Raw genomic sequence first — 19,172 nt, 5'->3', positions numbered from 1 at the left:
GCCTAAGTGGTAAAGCACTAGCTTTACAAAAAGGTCATGGATATTGCTCAGGCCCTCAGTTTAAACGCGCACACACACACACACACACACACACACACACACACACACACACACCACACACACACACACACACACACACACCACACACACCACACACACACACACACACACACGAAAAAAAAAGTTTTAGCTTGATTCATACTTGCTTAGAGTACAGTTTTTAGTCAAAAATAAATTGATTTTGGTTTATCACAGTAACATGACTATAAATTATGGATTTTACCAGTTGTACTTTCAACACAAGTATTAAAATACATGCTATTCTTTTAAAGGTATGATTTTTAAATATATGCCACATGTATTTATATTTATCATCTAAATCCGTTTGAGAAAGTAAATGAATGATTTTTTTATTCAACTCTAAATTTTAACCTACATAATAATATTTAAGCCACAATTTTAATTTTTCAGTTTTTATCCAAATATAATTGTTCTTCTAATGCTGGTTTTTAAATCACAATTTAACTTTTCTTTAAGAGTTACTCCACAAGTTTTATATTTTTTTTCTTTACAGCCTCGTTTGGACCAAGCTAACCATACATGTGAAAATTCAGAATTGGCAGATTTAGATAAGTTAAGGTATAGGCATTGCCTTACAACACTTACAGTCCCAAGAAGATGTATAGGATTTGCAAGAAGGCGAATTGGCAGAGGTGGAAGGTAAATTACTTGTTTGTACCTGGTTTTGTTTACAATCTTCAGTGGAAGTTTAGAAAAGTGGTTATGTTTCTTTCATATATGCATATATATATATATAAATGCTATATGTTTATTTTCAGGGTCATAATGGATCGAATATCCACAGAACATGATCCACTCTTGAAACAGATAGACCCTGAAATGCTGAATAGTTTTTCAAGCTCTTCCCAAACTGTAGACTTTTCTTCTAATTTCTCTCGGACCAATGCTTCCAGTAAACCTTGTGAAAACAGACTGTCCCTTTCTGAAATATTAAGCAATATCAGATCATGTCGACTACAGTGTTTCCAGCCAAGGCTACTAAATTTACAGGACAGTGATAGTGAAGAATGTACCTCAAGAAAACCAGGGCAGACTGTGAACAATAAAAGAGTTTCTACAGCATCTGTAACTTTATTGAGCACCAGCAAGAATGGCATATCAGGTAAGCTATCACTGTTAATAGTGTTCTGCTCTATTGTCTTTAGTTTTTATTATCCCCTAAATAATTTTGGAGACATAATTTTCCTAATCTCACTCATGAAAGAAATTTCATTATTAACCTACTACATTTTTTTTTATAGAACCCTACTAATGTTTCACATTTTAACCAAGATGTTCTAACTGGTATCTATAGGACAGCTGTGTGTATTTGGAATGTGAGTGTCTGGTGTGGTAAATATGTGGGCAGAATATAGGGTTCCCTGTGTGCATACTGCTTACAAACTACCACAAAATGACAGTACCACTTCTTATATTTAAGAGAAATTTTACTTTTGTGTACTAACTTTGATGAAATGTAAGCATTGCACCTTAAGTATTCCAGCAAAAGCTTATTTCTAAAAAACAGTTTTTTCAAAACTCCCAATGAATAGTTAGGACTCTTGTCTAATAGCATACCTTTCTAGTTGAGCTCAAATCTCTTTTTAATCTTACTAGAAGACATTGTGCTTGATTTACTATTTTTATGATATATATGTTGTAGACAAAATATAAATTTAGAAAATCTAAAAGCTTTAATTTGTTTTCCTCTTGTATACAAACATGTGTAATTTCTAAAGTTCTTGTAATGTGTTCATTGTAAGTAATGCATGGTATCCTATGGAAGAAAATAGGTGTTTTAGCTGGGAGTGTGGCTTTGTGGTAGAGTGCTTGCCTTGCATGCATGAAGTCCAGGGTTTAATTCCTCAGAGCCACATAAACAGAAAAGGCCAGAAGTGACACTGTGACTCAAGTGGTAGAGTTCTAGACTTGAGGAAAAGGAGCTCAGGGACAGTGCCCAGCCCCTGAGTTCAAGCCGCAGGACTGGCAAAAAAAAAGAAAGGAAGGAAGAGAAAGAAGAGAAGGAAGGAAGGAAGGAAGGAAATAGGTATGATTTATATTGTTGACTGCCTTTGTTTCTGTAAAATGCACGTATTCCTAAATTATTCCCTGACTTCTTTAAAGTGATTTAAAATTGTTTTAGAGCTTGAAGTTTGGTCTCAGTTTTTAATCTTTCTTATTTACTAAACTGTCTGCTTTCAATTTAAGACATTTATCTAGTTAAAGGTTGTGATGGAAAATTATGTTTGTTTAGATGAATGGAAGTTGGCATATCATTTCCCCAAATTAGTTGGTTAATTTTCTCCTAAATGAACTTAGGTAAGGAAAATGGCATCCCATTATATAAATTTCATGAGTCTATGCAGTTTAATTAACTTTTGAAGCTGAAATGGATTAATAACTAATACCATTTGAGGTCACAGGGTTCTAAGCTAAAGGTAGTAGGAAGTTGAACAGTATTATATCAAATGTTTTTCAGCCCCCTTCCAAGATATGGTTTAAATTCTTTAAACAGAACAGAATTTAACAGAAACTCTGTGTGTGTGTGTGTGTGTGTGTGTGTGTGTGTGTGTGTGTGTGTGTGTTAGTCACAGGGCTTGAACTCTGGGTCTGGAAACTGTGTGTGTGTGTGTGTGTGTGTGTGTGTGTGTGTGTGTGTGTGTGTGTGTCTGTGTGTGTTGTCAGTCACAGGGCTTGAACTCTGGGTCTGGGTGCTGTCCGTGTGTGTGTGTGTGTGTGTGTGTGTGTGTGTGTGTGTGTGTGTGTGTTGTCAGTCACAGGGCTTGAACTCTGGGTCTGGGTGCTGTCCGTGTGTGTGTGTGTGTGTGTGTGTGTGTGTGTGTGTGTGTGTGTGTGTGTGTGTGTGTGTGTGTGTGTGTGTGTGTGTGTGTGTGTGTGTGTGTGTGTGTGTGTGTGTGTGTGTGTGTGTGGTCAGTCACAGGGCTTGAACTCTGGGTCTGGGCGCTGTCCCTCAGCTCTTCAACTCAAGGCTAGTGCTCTCACTTGAGCCACAGCACCACTTCCGATTTTCTGAGTGGTTTATTGGAGATAAGAGTCTCACAGACTTTCGTGCCTGGGCTGGCTTTGAACCTGGATCCTCAGATCTCAGCCTCCTGAGTGGCTAGCATTACAGGCATGAACCACCAGGGCCTGGCCAGAAGCAAAGTTTAAACAGAAATTTCTATGCCAAAAATGATTTTGCCAAAAGGGAGTTCAGAAACATTCTCTATATATACACTTACAATTGCATTGGATTATAAACTGATTTTTTTCTCATTCTATACCATATAAAACAATTTTAATGTATATCTTCTCAACTTGAACAGGACCAGATATTAGCAGCAAGTATATCATATTTGCATCATATATAGCATTATACATTTTGTATTCCAGATAAACTATAAATTTAATCTGGCTTTTTTGTTAAAAATGTGTAAGTTAGATATATGTTTTGGAAACATAAATCCCAAGTTTGCAATGCTAGTATCATAGTGACTAAAACTTGTTATTTCTCCTTTATCATTAGGGGGGGGAAAGTCTTTTTGACCTGCTATCTTTCCTATGTTTTCAAACATGGAAGTACCATTTCTTCTTTTGAAAACATAAAGGCTTAAGCAAAACTAAGATGCACTAGAAGTCAATATTTTAAATCAGAACTTTTATGTTTATTAGTAAAGAAGAGGAATTAAGTATTTCCTTCCTTATTGACTGTGACCCTCCTTCAGGCTATGAGTCTTTTGCTTTTAGCAAATTTAATTTAAATATTAGGCATGGCAGTTGGAAATATGTTAGAGTGCTTGCTTACCCTGTTTGAGGTCTTCAATTTGATCCCTAAGCACTATTACTCCTCCAAAAACAAAAAAACATGTAGATATGGGTATATATAGATAACTAATGAAAAAGTCTTAACATTATTTATAAACAATTGAAAAGCTGTAGTGATATTAACGTCCCATTTATATTGTTATATTCATTACATCATTTTTTTGAGAAAGATATTTATTTATTTATTTATTTATTTATTTAATATTATTTTATTTTATTTGAGAACATACTGTACAGAGGGGCTACAATTACATGGGCAGGATAATGCATACATTTCTTACCATGCATTGCAGCCTCCTCCTTTGTTTACCCTTCACCTCCCTTCCCAGCCTCCCCCCTCCCCCCACCCAATTATACCCCCCTCCCCCCCCCACCGACATTGTAAAGCTGGTTTTGACATGACATTTTGTACTTCTCATTGTTGCAACAGGTCCACCTGAATCCTTAAACGACTTGTTTGCCCCCATCTCCTCCACATGTTATACTGACATCAAATATAGTGAAAGCGGGGGTTACACTGTGGGGGAGGGACATACAAAGCAACAAAGAAATAATCTTATAAATGCGTTAGAAACATATGCATGAAAGAAACGAAAACATTAAAATACATATTTAAGGGTTAATTTTCCTAACATCACATTATCTGACCTTTTCTGCTTGACTCATACCTATACTAGATATTGCAAATAAGGGAAACCATGGGACCTATGCTTCTTTGGGCCTGGCTTACTTCACTTAATATAATTTTTTCCAAGCCTTTCCATTTCCTAACATCATTACATCATTTTCTCAGTTCTAACAAGATAGTAAGTATATTCAGTTATAGTTTAGTAAGTACCACAGTAGATTCCCTTTTTTTCTTACAGGAAGGATGCAGACATTTTCAAAAATTTTCTTTTAGGCTGGGCACAGGTAGCTCACACCTGTAATTCTAGCTACTCAGCTGTCTTAGATCTGAGGATCACAGTTCAAAGCCATCCAAGGCAGGAAAGCCCATGAGACTCTTATCTTCAATTAATTATCAAATACTTGGAAGTGGGTCAAGTGGTAGAATCCTAACCTTGAGTGGAAAAAGCACCTAGGCCCTGAGTTGTAGCCCCAGGACTGGCACCAAAATAAATAAATAAAAGTGTATGTACTTGATTTCTTTTGCTCTATGCCTTTAAACAGTCTGTCTTTTGCTTGTTCTTAATGAGATTTATCATGTGTCTTTAAAAATTGGAGACTGACACACAGGTCCATATTTTTATCTGGCAGGTAGTATCACTAGATTAATCTATTAATACTGAATTTTCCTTCATAGTTGAAAATTCCCAATAAATAAAAGCTGGATTACAAATAGAAATCTTATGTACTTGGCAATAGTATTTTTTTGTATCATAAGTTCCTTGGTTCTTAAGGAAAGTGAGAAAGCAAGAAGGTTGAGGTTGAGGGCTAGTAGCAAGGAGTTTTCGTCTGTTGATAATATCCCTTGCCACTAATATTTTCTAAGCCAACAATTTATTGGTCCAAAATTATTCTATTTTAGTGGTAAGGTTAATTTTCAATTTAGAGACAGTCTTGCTATATAGCCCAGGCTGGCCTCCAACTCATAATTCTTCTGACTTAGTTTTCCAGGTTCTGAGATGACAAGTATGTGCTACTATACCTAGCTTACATATGTTTTTTTTTTTTATTTAATTTTATTTGATTTGTGAACATACTGTACAGAGGAGTTACAATTACGTGGGCAGGATAATGCATACATTTCTTACCAAGCATTGCAGCCTCCTCCTTTGTTTACCCTTCATATCCCTTCCCAGCCTTCCCCCCAATCCCAATCCTTCTCCTTCCCTCCTCCCCCCCCCCCCCACCAACGTTGTAAAGCTAGTTTTGGACATGACAACTTGTACTTCTCATTGTTGCAACAGGTCCACCTGTATCCTTAAACAACTGGTTTTTCCCCATCTCCTCCACAAGTTATACTGACATTACATATGTTTTTATAAGTACCGCGCACTAACCAATTGTGCACTGGAGCTCCTTCTTACATAGGTTTTTAATGTGCTTAAATGAAAATGTAAGTGTATGTCCTAGGTGTCATAAGAGCTAATACAAAATATATTTCAAAAAGCATATGTTGTATTAAGTATTAAGTAAAATAAAGATAAGTTTACTTACTTGCAAAACACTAAAAACAGGACTAAAGAAGAAAAGATAGATTGTGCTGAACATGGGAAGTGAATAACCAAGAAAACTATTTCATACATAATTATTTTGGATCTATTAATGCAAAGCTCTTTGTTAAATGTTTTTAAAGCACCATTAAAAAAAAACTCTACCCTTAAGAAACTTGTAGCAAATGACAAATATTATAATTTTATAGTGTTTTTAAACTTCCATATTATTTATTCTTTAAAATGATTTTCTTTAATATACTTTTACTATCTTTAAGTAGTTGTACAAAGGAGTTATCATTCAACAAAGCAATTTATGAATATAATGCATCTAGATTAATGTCACCCTTTCAACCCAAAACTCAAGAAGATGTATTTCTTATCTAAAAGTACCTTTCTTATTCAGACTTAAAGAACAAGACTGATTTGTATTTAATCTTAATTTTCACTGATTAAAATTAACATTTTCTCACCTATCTTGGTAGATACCAACATCATTTTTAATTAGCTATTACTTGTTAATGTTAGTAGTTTGTAAAATCATTAACAAATTAGTTTGTGTACTCTTCCAAAAGAAATTCTAGATTTGTAATCTATTCAGTTTCTTTTAGAAATTGTCATGAAAAAATATTTGCAAATATAAAGCTTGTAGGATAAGTAAAACTGCTTTATCAGCTAAGATGAGAGAGAGAGAGTGTGTGTGTGTGTATTTTTAGAGTAAGGTTGCTTCTAAAGGTGAAAAGAGCATTCTCAGATCTGAAGGATTAAAATATTTTAGTTTCATTGCTAAAGAAAATAAGTTTTTTTATCATAACTATTTAGCTTGCTGTCAGATATTGAGATGGCTTTTTATTCCGTTTTCATTACCCTCACACTCATTTCTTCCTCATTTCCCATCCCACTTACCTACCCAGCCCCAATTTGAATTTGTATTTTCAAATTTTTGAAAGGAAAAATAGATGTATTTTCAGTTAAAATTTTGCCTTTGAGCTACCAAATAAGCTAACCTGAGAATGTAAGGGATGCTGTGCATTTCCTACCTCTTTCCCTTTACCCCAAAAATGATGAAACTGTTAGAAAAAATCCTTTGTATGTATTCCAGTGTGTCAGAATTACTGTTTGCTGTTTATGTAAAGAGTTGCACTAATACTAAATAGTCCTCCAAAAATTTCTGGGTGAACATTAGCTCATTTGAATACAAAACACCTTGTTTAAAAAAGGGGGGGTTGGGGAACCTGAATGTTTAGAAATAGGAATAGTATACTGAGCTTGGGTGAGAGAAAAGAGAGGAGAAATGTTAATGTAATTTTAAACCAATTGTCATCCAAAAATAGAATCAGGAATGTAATTTTATATCAAAGTTAGCCAAAACTGACCATTAATCTAAATAATTTGATTTGAGATTATATTGGCTTTTTATGCTTTCTGTGAGGAGAAAAGAATGGAGTTCCTGAGCAAACTAATAATCTTAACCATATAGTCAATAAATGTGTACATCTCAAACATCAGATAGTTTTATCAGCACCTCTTTTATATATAAATTTGTAAAAGCAAGCACAAGTCCTCTAGCTGACAATATTTTATTAGCCATGGACTACTAACTAAAGTTTTGGGGTTTTGCCATTAACTGAGGCTTGAACTTAGGGCCTGTGCAGTGTCCCTTAGCTGTTTTGTTCAAGGCTGGTATGTTACCACTTGAGCCAAAGCTCCATTTCTATCTTTTGGATGGTTAATTGAAAATAAGAGTCTCATGAACTTTGTTGCTTGGGCTGGCTTTGAACCGCAATCCTCAGATCTTAGCTTCTCAAGTAGCTAGGACTACAGTCATAAAGTACAGGTGCCTGGCTTCAACTAAAGTTGGGGGGTGGAGGAGGGTGGACTTTACTAATTGAGCATCCCTAATCCAAAAATCTGATACCTAAAATTCTTTGCATGTTGTACAATCAAAATGTTTGAATTTTGGAGCAGTTCAGATTAGGATAGTCAGTAAGCCTGTACTTAATTCTGAATGAGTGGGATTTTTTAAAAAGAAATAGCCACTGATATGGCATTCACTTTATTTTATGTTTTCTATTTTTAATATGACAAGACCAGGTATTGAATTTAGGGTTTCATGCTCTCACATAAGCTTTTCCCCTAGCACTTTTTCATTTTAGAAGTCTGTCTTCCACAGAAATCCTGTCTTCTGGATTTTTGCTTGTTAAATGGAAATCAGAGTCTCTCGGATTTAGCTGCTGAGGCTGACTTTGAACCAAAATCCTCAGGTCTCAGCCTCCTGAAGATTACAGGCATGAGCCACTGTTGTCTGGCTCTTTATTTGATTTACTCCTCAGTGTTAGGACTTCCCAGAATCTTACTTTTTACAACATAAATTTCAGCTCTGGTCAAACAGCATTGGATTTAAAGACTTATTCAATAATTAATTTCAAATTTATTTCTTTTGAAATAGGATACATACTCAATATATGTATAGAACTTGAAGATTTATTTCGATTTAAGGTTTTCCCTCCTGCCTTTTTATCTAATAAGCTATTTTCATCTCTTTCCCCCAAGGTTTTGAAACAGCTGGAAATTCATGAATACGTTACATTTTCATTTGATTTTGAAGATTGTAACTTTAGAATTAATTTTTTTCATTTAAAAGTAGAATACTTGCAATGAATTTTAAATGCAAAGAAAAACATTTGATTTGTTGGTAATTCAGTAATCTAACTAATGTGTACTTCAAAAATACAGGTAATGTTAAGATTTTAGAGTGAGCAGTACAGTAATTTCAGTGTATCTAAAGCTTTGCTCATATTGGAAACCTGGCTCCATTTTTTTTTAATTTAATTTAATTTTATTTGTGAACATACTGTACAGAGGAGTTACAATTACATGGGCAAGATAATACATACATTTCTTACCAAGCATTGCAGCCTCCTCCTTTGTTTACCCTTCATATCCCTTCCCAGCCTCCCCCCTCCCCCCCATCCCAATCCTATTCCTCCCCCCCCCCACACACCGACGTTGTAAAGCTCGTTTTGGACATGACAACTTGTACTTCTCATTGTTGCAACAGGTCCACCTGTATCCTTAAACAACTGGTTTTTCCCCATCTCCTCCACAAGTTATACTGACATCAAATATAGTGAAAGCAGGGGTTATACTGTGGGGGAGCCTGGCTCCATTTTTATAGAGAATACATTTTCATTAAGTGCAGTTTGTTATAAATTTTAATTTACTTTTTAAAAAATATTTTCTCATTTGAAGAGAAAACTTTGGGGAAGTCAAGTAACCTTGTCAGAGGATGTGATTTTAAAATTCTTATAGTTCATATAGATTAGATTGCCTAACTGCATGTAATTATTAACTCATACATGGTGTTTCTTTATGTATATTTTCTTCTCAGCTGTGTCATTAGCCTTATACCAAGAACCCTTTTCCTAGTCACTGTAGCTCTTAGTGCAGTGTTGTGCATCATAATAGATAGTAAATTCTTATTGACTAAATGAAATAGGAGACAAGAAAGAAGAAAAGTAGAGTGGGGCTGGAAATGTGGCACAGTAGTAAAGTACCTGCTTTGTCTGCGTTGTGGTATGCAGTTAAAAGTAACTATTAGAAACTTTTTACCATATGCTATTAAGGAGATTATGGCTATAAGTATATATCACAATTGATAACTATTAAATTTTGTATTACTTTGTATAGTTATACAAAGGAGTTTCAGTTCAACATGTTGATTTACTTTTATTGGGTTCTTTGTTGGGGCATATTGTAATTTGTATTTGATTTTCATCTTAATTTTAAAATAAGTTTATATTAATTTTCCTCATTAAAATGCTTTAAAACCTATTTACTTATCCTTACCAGTAACAGGGGGCATCACAGAAGAGCAGTTTCAGACACATCAGCAGCAGTTAGTTCAAATGCAAAGGCAGCAACTCGCTCAGCTTCAGCAGAAGCAGCAATCCCAGCATTCCTCGCAGCAGACACATCCAAAAGCACAGGTAAATCTGTCTCATTCTTCCTTTTGTGGTTTATTGTGGTTTTGCTCAATTTTAGTCAAATTACAAGAAATAGCTTTCATAGTTCCACTCTTAATTTTGAAAATCTAATATAGATTTCTTTTTGGTTAGTTTGCATAACTGTAAGAAAATAGATTTATAAACTAATCTAAATATTTTTGTTTGGGTTTTTTACATTTTGTATTGTTCTGGTTTTTGTACTGGGGTTTGAAACCCGGGACCTTTCATTTACTAGTCAGGAGCTTTACTGCATGAACTACATCCCTCAGCCAGTATTTTTAATGTAAGGAAGAAAAGACTACTTTTGGAGGATGTATTATTAAGAAGTCATAGAAATGGATTGTTATAAAGGCATAGAAGTAACTATCCCCTTAAGATTATGCTTTTCTCATTCCTTCAAAAACTGTGCTATAGTATTGTGCGGCTGTATCTTATAAAGAGATTGTTAATTATCTTTAATTAAGCAGTAAATATCAACAACATAGTCCTTTGTCTCTGTGAATCACATTTCCCTATAGAAAATAAAATATTGCCACTATGGGAATTTGTTCATAGACACCATTATGTAAACATTGTAGACATAGGGATAAAATTGCTTCCTAAGACTGGCGATCAAACCTGCCAGTTCCTTGCCATGGACTTCCTAGAAAACTGTGGACTTCTGGCCTGCAGAACTTTTCAAGAATTAATTCCTGTTGTTTAAAACCAATAAAAGCAAAACTTTGAGAAATACATTTTAAAGTTGAATACATTGTGCATTTTAGGCTTCAAGTTTGCTTCTCCATAATACTTTCTTTTTTCTCCATCATTCTATAAGATCTCCTAAAATACTGACTGGAATTAAGTCACTGTAGGTATTTTGGTCTGCAAACTCTGCAGGCCAAATCTGCCCACTGTGTTCCAACTCCATCTAAATGGGTCTGACTTCATTGATCTTAAGGATCTTAAGTCAACCACTATGAAAACCTCATTGACTCCTGGCCCTGTTAACATTTCTCTAACATCTAAAGGTTCATCAGGAGCTGGCTCAGAGATGGGCTTTTGGCAGTAGTAACAACCAGTTTTCTACAGAATGAAGGGGAGAGGCCATTTCACTTAGTTTCATTTGCTTGCTTTTAGTGAGTCTCTTAGATAAACCAAGTATTCAGCCTGTTTCAAGATTAGTCCAGTATTAATTTTTGCATTTTAACAGAAGTGACTGTTAATCATATCTGTGATTTCATTCATCCTTACATCTAGCTTGTCAAATATATTTTAAAGCCCTCACTAATACTTACTAGAAAATGAATAGAGCATTAAGTGTTTGGGATTCTTTTTATTGTCAGTCATGAGGCCTGAACTCGGCCTGGGCTCTGTCCCTCAGCTCTTCAGCTCAAGGCTAGCCCTCTACCACTTGAGCCACAGCTCTACTTCTGGCTTTTTCTGCTTATGTGGTGCTGAGGAGTCAAACCCAGGGCCTCATGCATGCAAGGCAAACACTCTACCACTGAGCCAACTTCCCAGCCCCATGTTTGGGTTTCTTAATCCCCTAGTTTGTTGTTAGAAATAATTACCTGTGAGTTTTGTAGTCACTCTCCTGCTTAATCTACCAAAACTAGCTCTATACGTCTTACCATGTTTGTGAAAGCATATTTTGAAAACTGAGAGTCTTCACTTTTTCCATTTTATAGGGCTCAAGCACCTCTGACTGTATGTCTAAAACACTCGACTCAGCCAGTGCCCACTTTGCTGCATCTGCAGTGGTCAGTGCACCTGTTCCAAGTCGCAGTGAGGTAGCTAAGGAACAGAACACTGGCCATAACAACATAAATGGTGTTGTCCAGCCTTCAGGTATTTATGAGGCTTCGCATGGTATTACTAACATAAAGTCTCAAGTCCTTGAATAGGGTTTGGTTTTATTTGTTCCATCCCTGAGGAAAATGTATACAAATGTTCAGTTCTACTCTTGGGAATTTCTTGGAAGAATTATGGGAGAAATCACTAGGGTTTTTTTTCCCCTAGAATTTTCTCCCTATTTCTTCCTCTATACTAGATACCACATACCTGTGGAAAACTCCACTCCTGCTGAATTCATCCATAGTCTTGTCAGTTGCCTCACCTGTTAGGAAATCCACTGAGCTAATTAACAATCATTTTGGAATCTTCTGTGTATTGATTAAAAGATGAAATACAGTTTAAGACAATTTATTCAAAACTCTGAAATTGGCCAACGGTCAGTAGCAGTGGTTCATGCCTGTATTCTAACTACACAGGAGGCCGAGATCTGAGGATCATGATTGAGAGCTAGCCCAGGCAGGAAACCCCATGGGACTCTTATCTCCAGTTAACCACCAAAAAGCCAAAAGTGGAGCTACGGCGCAAGTAGTAGAGCACTAGCCTTGAATTCAAGCCTCAGGAGCAGCACCAAAAAAAAGTTTGCAATTAGGTTTATATTTCTACTCTCATAAGCATACTTTCTCTGACACTTTCACTTAAGGTATATAGTATTATTGTGAAACACTGCTGTTTATTTCCCGGAGCCCTCAAAGATAAATTATTCCTTCAATTATCTCACCAACATCAGAATTTTCCAGTTGGGTTTACATATACCCATGGTCCTGATTGTCCCTCCTTACTGATGTTCATATACCTCCAAACTAAGGGAACCTAGCTGTCATTTCCATCTGCCCCATTGTACTTAGCTCCAGAGATGGCACATAACTGAGGCAATAGAATACTTCGTAAACCTTCTTCATATAAACCATTACGTACAGTTAACTTGATACTTATTTATTACTAGAATATATTTCTCTATATTTTTGTCATTAAATGCTAGTTTTTTCATGAATGAAATGATTGCTTTCTATTTCAGGAACCTCGAAAACATTATACTCTACCAATATGGCTTTATCATCCAGCCCAGGGATTTCAGCTGTACAACTTGTAAGGACAGTTGGCCATACTACTACAAACCACTTAATCCCAGCGTTGTGCACAAGCAGTCCTCAAACACTTCCCATGAACAATTCCTGCCTAACAAATGCAGTGCACCTCAATAATGTCAGTGTTGTTTCTCCAGTCAATGTGCATATCAATACACGGACTTCAGCACCATCGCCAACAGCCTTAAAACTTGCCACAGTTGCTGCCAGTATGGACAGAGTGCCAAAGGTTACTCCCAGCAGTGCCATCAGCAGCATAGCAAGGTGTGTTTCAAGTATCATTCTTTTTCTTAGTGCTGGCTTAGCCAGTGGGAAGAAAAGAACCATTGTCTTTTCACTGCCTATGTGATAGATAACTCTTAATAGACTTGCTTTTTAATAGATCGTGAGGATCAGTTTAGATAGGCCCCTGTGAGTGAAGTTCCAGTAGTCCTTTACATCCTGTCACTATTATTAAGAATAAATAAAACAAGAAAAGGTCAAATACATTGGTATTTTTTTCATTTTGTATAATACTACTATTATTATTGAAGTGTTGTACAGAGAGGTTACCATTTCATTAAGTCAGGTAATGAGTACATTTCTTTTCTTGGAAAATGTCACCCCTTCCTTTGCTTTTCCCCAGTTATCCCCTCTTGTCCCTGCACACAAATTATATAGTTTATTTTCCACATAAAATGTATATTGAATAGCATGATTACATTTGTTTATGTTGATGCACTTTAGAATATTTCTAGAAAGTTAGAATTATTGATAATTCTATAGCAGCATTTAGATTTCCACTTACAATTTATATTTTCTGTTATATTAGGAATTATATGTTAACTTCAGAGAAGTCTAAAATTAACTACATCTATATAACAGTTATTTCAGAGTAAATTTTTCTGTTTCTTTTGATATGACTAATGCAAGCAGAACATAAATCAGAAAAATATATTTGTGTAAGTTAATAAGTATTGTCCTTAAGCCTAATTGAATTCTAATGGAAAGTAATTTAAGTAATACTGTATTTTGCCAATGATTATTCTGAGTGTCATATATTCCATCTATTGTATTAGCCTGTTACATATTTCCTAACTTAAGTGTTATTATCTTTACTAAATAGTTCTAATCAATAATTATAGATTAGTGGAATTTTTTAAACTGAAAACATTCTTACTCCTGTCTAAAAATTATGAAAATGGAGAAAATGCTACGAAATCGTGTTTAATTGTAACCTGCAAATATTGAATGATAACATTTTAGAAAGTACTAAGGTTTGTTCTGCTCTTTGCCTTATTGTAGAGAAAACCATGAACCAGAAAGATTGGGTTTAAATGGAATAGCAGAAACAACAGTAGCTATGGAAGTGACATAACCTAAAACATGTGACGTTGACCTGTGTGGATGGTGTGCAGTCATTCATATTCCAGCTGAATGCGAAAGGCGACACTCTGGATCACAGAGCGTAACAATGGACCTAAATGGACAACAGTATATCGGATATTAAATCCATATATGATGTATATTTTGTAAAATTGGGAAAATCACTACCTTGTAAAATAGTTTATTTGTATCATCAATATTATTTCTGTTACTTGAATAGTAGATATTCATCATCATGCTTTTGCACTTGAATTTGCAACTGAATGGATTTTAAAAAATAATTCTTTAATGGGATCATGAGCATGAAATGGGATCCTGCATCACTTGTTTTAACTATTTATTTTGCCATGTTTACATTTTGTATCTTGTAAAAATAAATCCAACTTTGTGTCTAAAAAGTTAAAGATTCATAGCTAGGAAATGAAATTCTTGTAATTTTTTTCTAAAGGAACTGTAAAGTTTTCACTTGGTTCATTTTGTTTCACAATTTGACTAGATGGACTTTTTGGTAAATACTTTAGTGGCATTTCACTGTCAAATATGAAGTTCAAGGCAAAATAGTATTTTCTATTACTGTGCAGGGGAAAGGGATGGATCGATACATGCAAATTTAATGTAGTAACTCACTTTTCCATATATTTTGAATGTATATTTCTATTTATAATACCAGTTTATAAAAAATAATTACACAGAAAAAAATGGACTAGGAAAAATTATGCATCTAGCACACTTAAAACTGTGCAGACATGGAAATTTTTCAAGGATTACATTTTATCTGAAGACTACGTATTTTAACTGGCTTTAAAACTGTAACACACCACATAAAAGATATTTACCAGGTATGTATTGCATTATATCATTGCAATAATTATTGGAAGTCTAGATATCGAGCCATCCCAGGTATTGGGAGGGGGGCGGGTTGTGGCAAGATTGTCTTTTTAATTTTGGAGAGTTTTCCTGTGGCTACAAGGCAAGTAACGGGTTGGAAAAAGTCTGACTGTAAGTGTTGGACACCTTCATAGTGTAGTGTTTTAGTGACTTTTTTTATACGGTTCTTGTAAATTAGATACGTGTAGTGGTGTTTCAGAATGTTTGTTTATGCACTAGTTCAGACAACTTTCCCTGTTACTTGTTCTTGATAAGTGAAAACTGCAGGGAAATAAAAAATACATATCAAAACATGGACATGCTGCATATGTGTTTATTTCACATTGTGCACACAGTGTAAGTGAAAATTTAGGGGAGGTGATAGCACTTAACAGCACTTTTCATTTTCACAGTGCTTTCCAAGCATTAATGAAAAGATGTATAAGAAGCTCATCTGTGGGCACTATTGGGTTTCAGATAATCCAATATAAACTACCTTTGATATGAAAAGTTTTTAAAATATTTTACAGAATGTAAGTAATTTTCAGTATAGCAGTCATGGAAATCTCCTAAATGAGCCTCATTTTATAAATAAAAGTTTAGAGTAGAATTATATTGCAAGGGGTTTTTGTCAAGTAAGTACTGGGAAATGTAAATATTTTAATAAATACAATTAAAACCATTTCAAATTTAACATAATTTTATACTTTACATTTTTTATATCTGCAGCCCTGGAAGTTGTAAATTGATATGTCAGTTGAATTAATGGGCCAAGATTTCTGCTGAGAGTGATTTTTTTATTCAGGTCCTCTATGTAAAGCAATTTATGGTCAAAACCATAGGAAAAAATAAATTTAATTTCTTCATTGGTTATGACCTGATAGGATCCATGCTCATTTCTGCCATACTACCTCTGGAGTTTCTCATTGCTGATTATATAAAGGAAATAATTTTTATCTGATATGTATTATGATTGTGTTCCTTCTGCTTATAGTTGGATGTATCTTCTTGCTATTAAGAACTTAAAACAACTTTAGTGCCAATTTTAGCAAAAACTTTTTCCCCTATTTACTAAAGCATGAAGTCAATTTGCCTTATGTGATATCTATATATATGTTATAAATAAGTAAGTCAAAAGATCTATTTGTACAGTTTCTGGAGGTTGTGACATATCCAGAACTTATCAAAGATTGATGATAATTATTGTTCCTTTTGAAGTAAAATAGAAAAAAAGCCTTCCTTATTTTGGTGGTTGTAACTGTTTTATGGATGGCATTTCAGGTACTTGCATACACATTTTTCCAGTGCTTCTGAAAAACTGAAGTGACAGATACTTATGGTCACATTGTTAAATTGAAGGGTAGTTAATTTCTTCTCTGGCCATATGCTGGACAGTACCACCAACACTTGGTTTTCTGAGAAAGCCAGTATGGGTACTTGGAGCCATTAGAACACTGGGAAAATGTACTTCTTTCTAGGATGGTGGGTATAGAATGGATTTTCTATGAAGGACTAACTCCTTGCTAGGGTATACTTTAATTCAAAGATGTTTACAAACTGCAGTTTTTGCCTTCCAGTAGAGAATACCCCTCTTCTTTATCAGTAACTCAAAGTGATTATGATATATCTATATCTATATAGTTCTAAGCATATTTGAGGATATTTTGCATACATTTCTTTTACAAAAAATCAAGAAAAAATAAAAATGGAGGGCATATATTTTAAAAGATATACATATGATATACACTTTATGTACAACTGTGATTAGTGGTTGTTTGGGGTTTTTTTCCTTTCAATTATTACTCGTGGATTGGGTAGTAAAGGTTGGGAGAATATTGACAGCTAACATTTTTCCCCCTGGTATATACAGCTGCTTTTGAGTATAACACTATGTTTTTCAACAGTTTCGTTAACAATATACTTTCATCTGAAGTGTTGTATTGGCAAACTACTCAGTTTTAAAAGGTAAGGATACCTCAAGTAATTCTGAATATCATGTCCTGCAAGACGAGATGTTTCCTTTCACTGATGGCTCATCATGTGGTAGAGTTCTCACAAATGGGTACACTTTTCCAGTTAGTCCTAACAACAGCTCTGTGGAAGACAGGTGTGCTCCCATTTTACAGAGCAGAAAGAGAAGTTTAGTGTAGTGAAATGACTTCTATGTCTAGAGCCTAGTAAGTTACTAAGCCAGGAGTTAAATTTGGGTATAGCTACACTTCTCACCATTTCCTTCCTCTCCACCCCCTGCCTTTTTGTGTGACTGTTCTGGGGCTTGAACTCAGAGCCTGGGCATTCTCCCTAAGCATTTTTAGCTCAAGGCTAGCACTTGACCACTTTGAGCCATCTTTAAAAAGAAGTCCTCTTCAAAGAAGCCATCCTCATTCTTATGCTGTGAGGCTGAATGCATTATATGTGTCTATGGCTTCCAGCCATCCCATCAATTTTTTGGGGGCCTGCCAGACCTAACCTGGAAGTATAAGTACTCTAGTGCTGTCTGTCAGCAAAGGACAGTGGAGCATTTCTTGGGCCAGGACTTAGCCGAGGTTAGCCTGTTTTGCACCGTTATTTCCCTATCTATAAGATGAGTGAGTTCTTGCAACTATACACACGCCTACACCGAGAAACTCGGTGGAGGTATGCATGCACCCATCTGTCTGGTTGCCTACTGAAGGAAATAAGCACCACCAGATCCAAGGCTGAGCATTTGGTGTAGGGCTTTTTTTTGTAATGGCAGTGTCATCAGGCTGGCTACAAAATTGTTTTATATAATGTGGCTGAGCTTTGGAGGAATAATATCAATACTCTTAAGTCTCAAAGTGGCATATATTCTTAGAGGTGAGTTGGGAGAGAGTAGAGAGCATAGTCAATAGGCCATTGAGAATTTGTTAGGTTGAGTTTAGTTCCTTTTTTTAAAATTTTATTCTTGAATTAATGCAATGAGTGAATGGGATTAAATTACCTCTGACTTCTCTTCCAGCCCCAATGACATAGGAATCCAGTGCCTCCTTTGATAGCTATTTACCCAAGTGGTTTTCTTGTTTTCCCAGAAGATCACAGACCCCACCATTGTCAGCATCCAACTCACACCATTACAAAGGACCTGTGTGCCTTTTTATACTCCTTGTCCTGTTGTTACTCATACCAGCTTTTTGCTGTGCCTACAAAGCTTATATGTAGCAGTAACAATATTTCTCCAGCAGTAATTTATTTAGAATAGAATACAAGCCCAGAGTGAAATCCTATGCAACTGGAAAATATTTCAATTTCAGTGTACAAATATGAACTATTAATTTCACAAACAGTCCATTGTAGAGCAGTAACATTTTTCACTTGTATGTTGAAAACCTTTAACCATTAGTGTATAGCACATCATACCTTTGCTTAATGTAGAGCCACCAGAGTTCATGGGCACACAACTCCTGTCTCATCCCTGCTACAGGTATTCTTGCCAACCGCACTAAATAGGTATTAATAAAAGTGACCAACTGAGCCCAGGTTAGGTTTAGCCAAGAGGCATGATTTCACCTTCAGCGGAGGACATATGTATATCATAGCTGAGTGGAAAATGAACTTGACACATCACTGTGTAGGTTCTGACTGCACAGGCTAAGTCACGATACCTGGACTGCATTATCTGATGAGTAAGAAAGGCTCCATTTCTGAGCTCATCAGCTTGTGACAGCATTCTGGTAGAGCATTTCTACTGTTTATAGTACTTCAGGGACAGTCTAGGCCCTTAGGAAGTGTTAGCTGGATTAAAGCAAAGCTGTGCGGCACTTTTGTGATATTATGATGATACGTTGGTCATTGGCTTTGTGTTCACTTAGGGGAAGGAATTACAAAGTCATAGACAGTAGAGAGGAGTCACATTGTCATTTTAGGGGGTGTCTTTGTAATTGGGTAATTTCATCTCATTGTTCATCCAAACCTTCCCCGAATTTAGACCCTTGGATTAATTTTGTGCCTCA

General features: G+C 35.4%; 1 protein-coding gene across 2 annotated transcripts in view; it reads left to right on the top strand.

The window, feature by feature from the left end:
• Positions 1-15,513, top strand: part of Epc2 (enhancer of polycomb homolog 2) — a 101,615-nt gene extending 86,102 nt beyond the window's left edge. For both annotated transcript variants that reach the window (XM_070023496.1, XM_070023501.1), the window contains exons 9-14: positions 575-720; positions 840-1,183; positions 9,894-10,030; positions 11,719-11,878; positions 12,900-13,233; positions 14,254-15,513. In XM_070023496.1, coding sequence (XP_069879597.1) covers positions 575-720; positions 840-1,183; positions 9,894-10,030; positions 11,719-11,878; positions 12,900-13,233; positions 14,254-14,326 — 1,194 coding nt within the window. In that variant the 3' untranslated portion in view covers positions 14,327-15,513. The remainder of the gene's footprint in view (positions 1-574; positions 721-839; positions 1,184-9,893; positions 10,031-11,718; positions 11,879-12,899; positions 13,234-14,253) is intronic.
• Positions 15,514-19,172: the final 3,659 nt, after the last annotated feature.

The sequence above is a fragment of the Dipodomys merriami genome, unplaced genomic scaffold, assembly GCF_024711535.1.
Source record: "Dipodomys merriami isolate MVZ:Mamm:240054 unplaced genomic scaffold, mDipMer1.0.p SCAF_1, whole genome shotgun sequence".
Classification (NCBI taxonomy): Eukaryota; Metazoa; Chordata; class Mammalia; order Rodentia; family Heteromyidae; genus Dipodomys; species Dipodomys merriami.
Note: the sequence above shows the minus strand (reverse complement) of the source record. Positions and strands in the feature narration are given on the sequence as shown.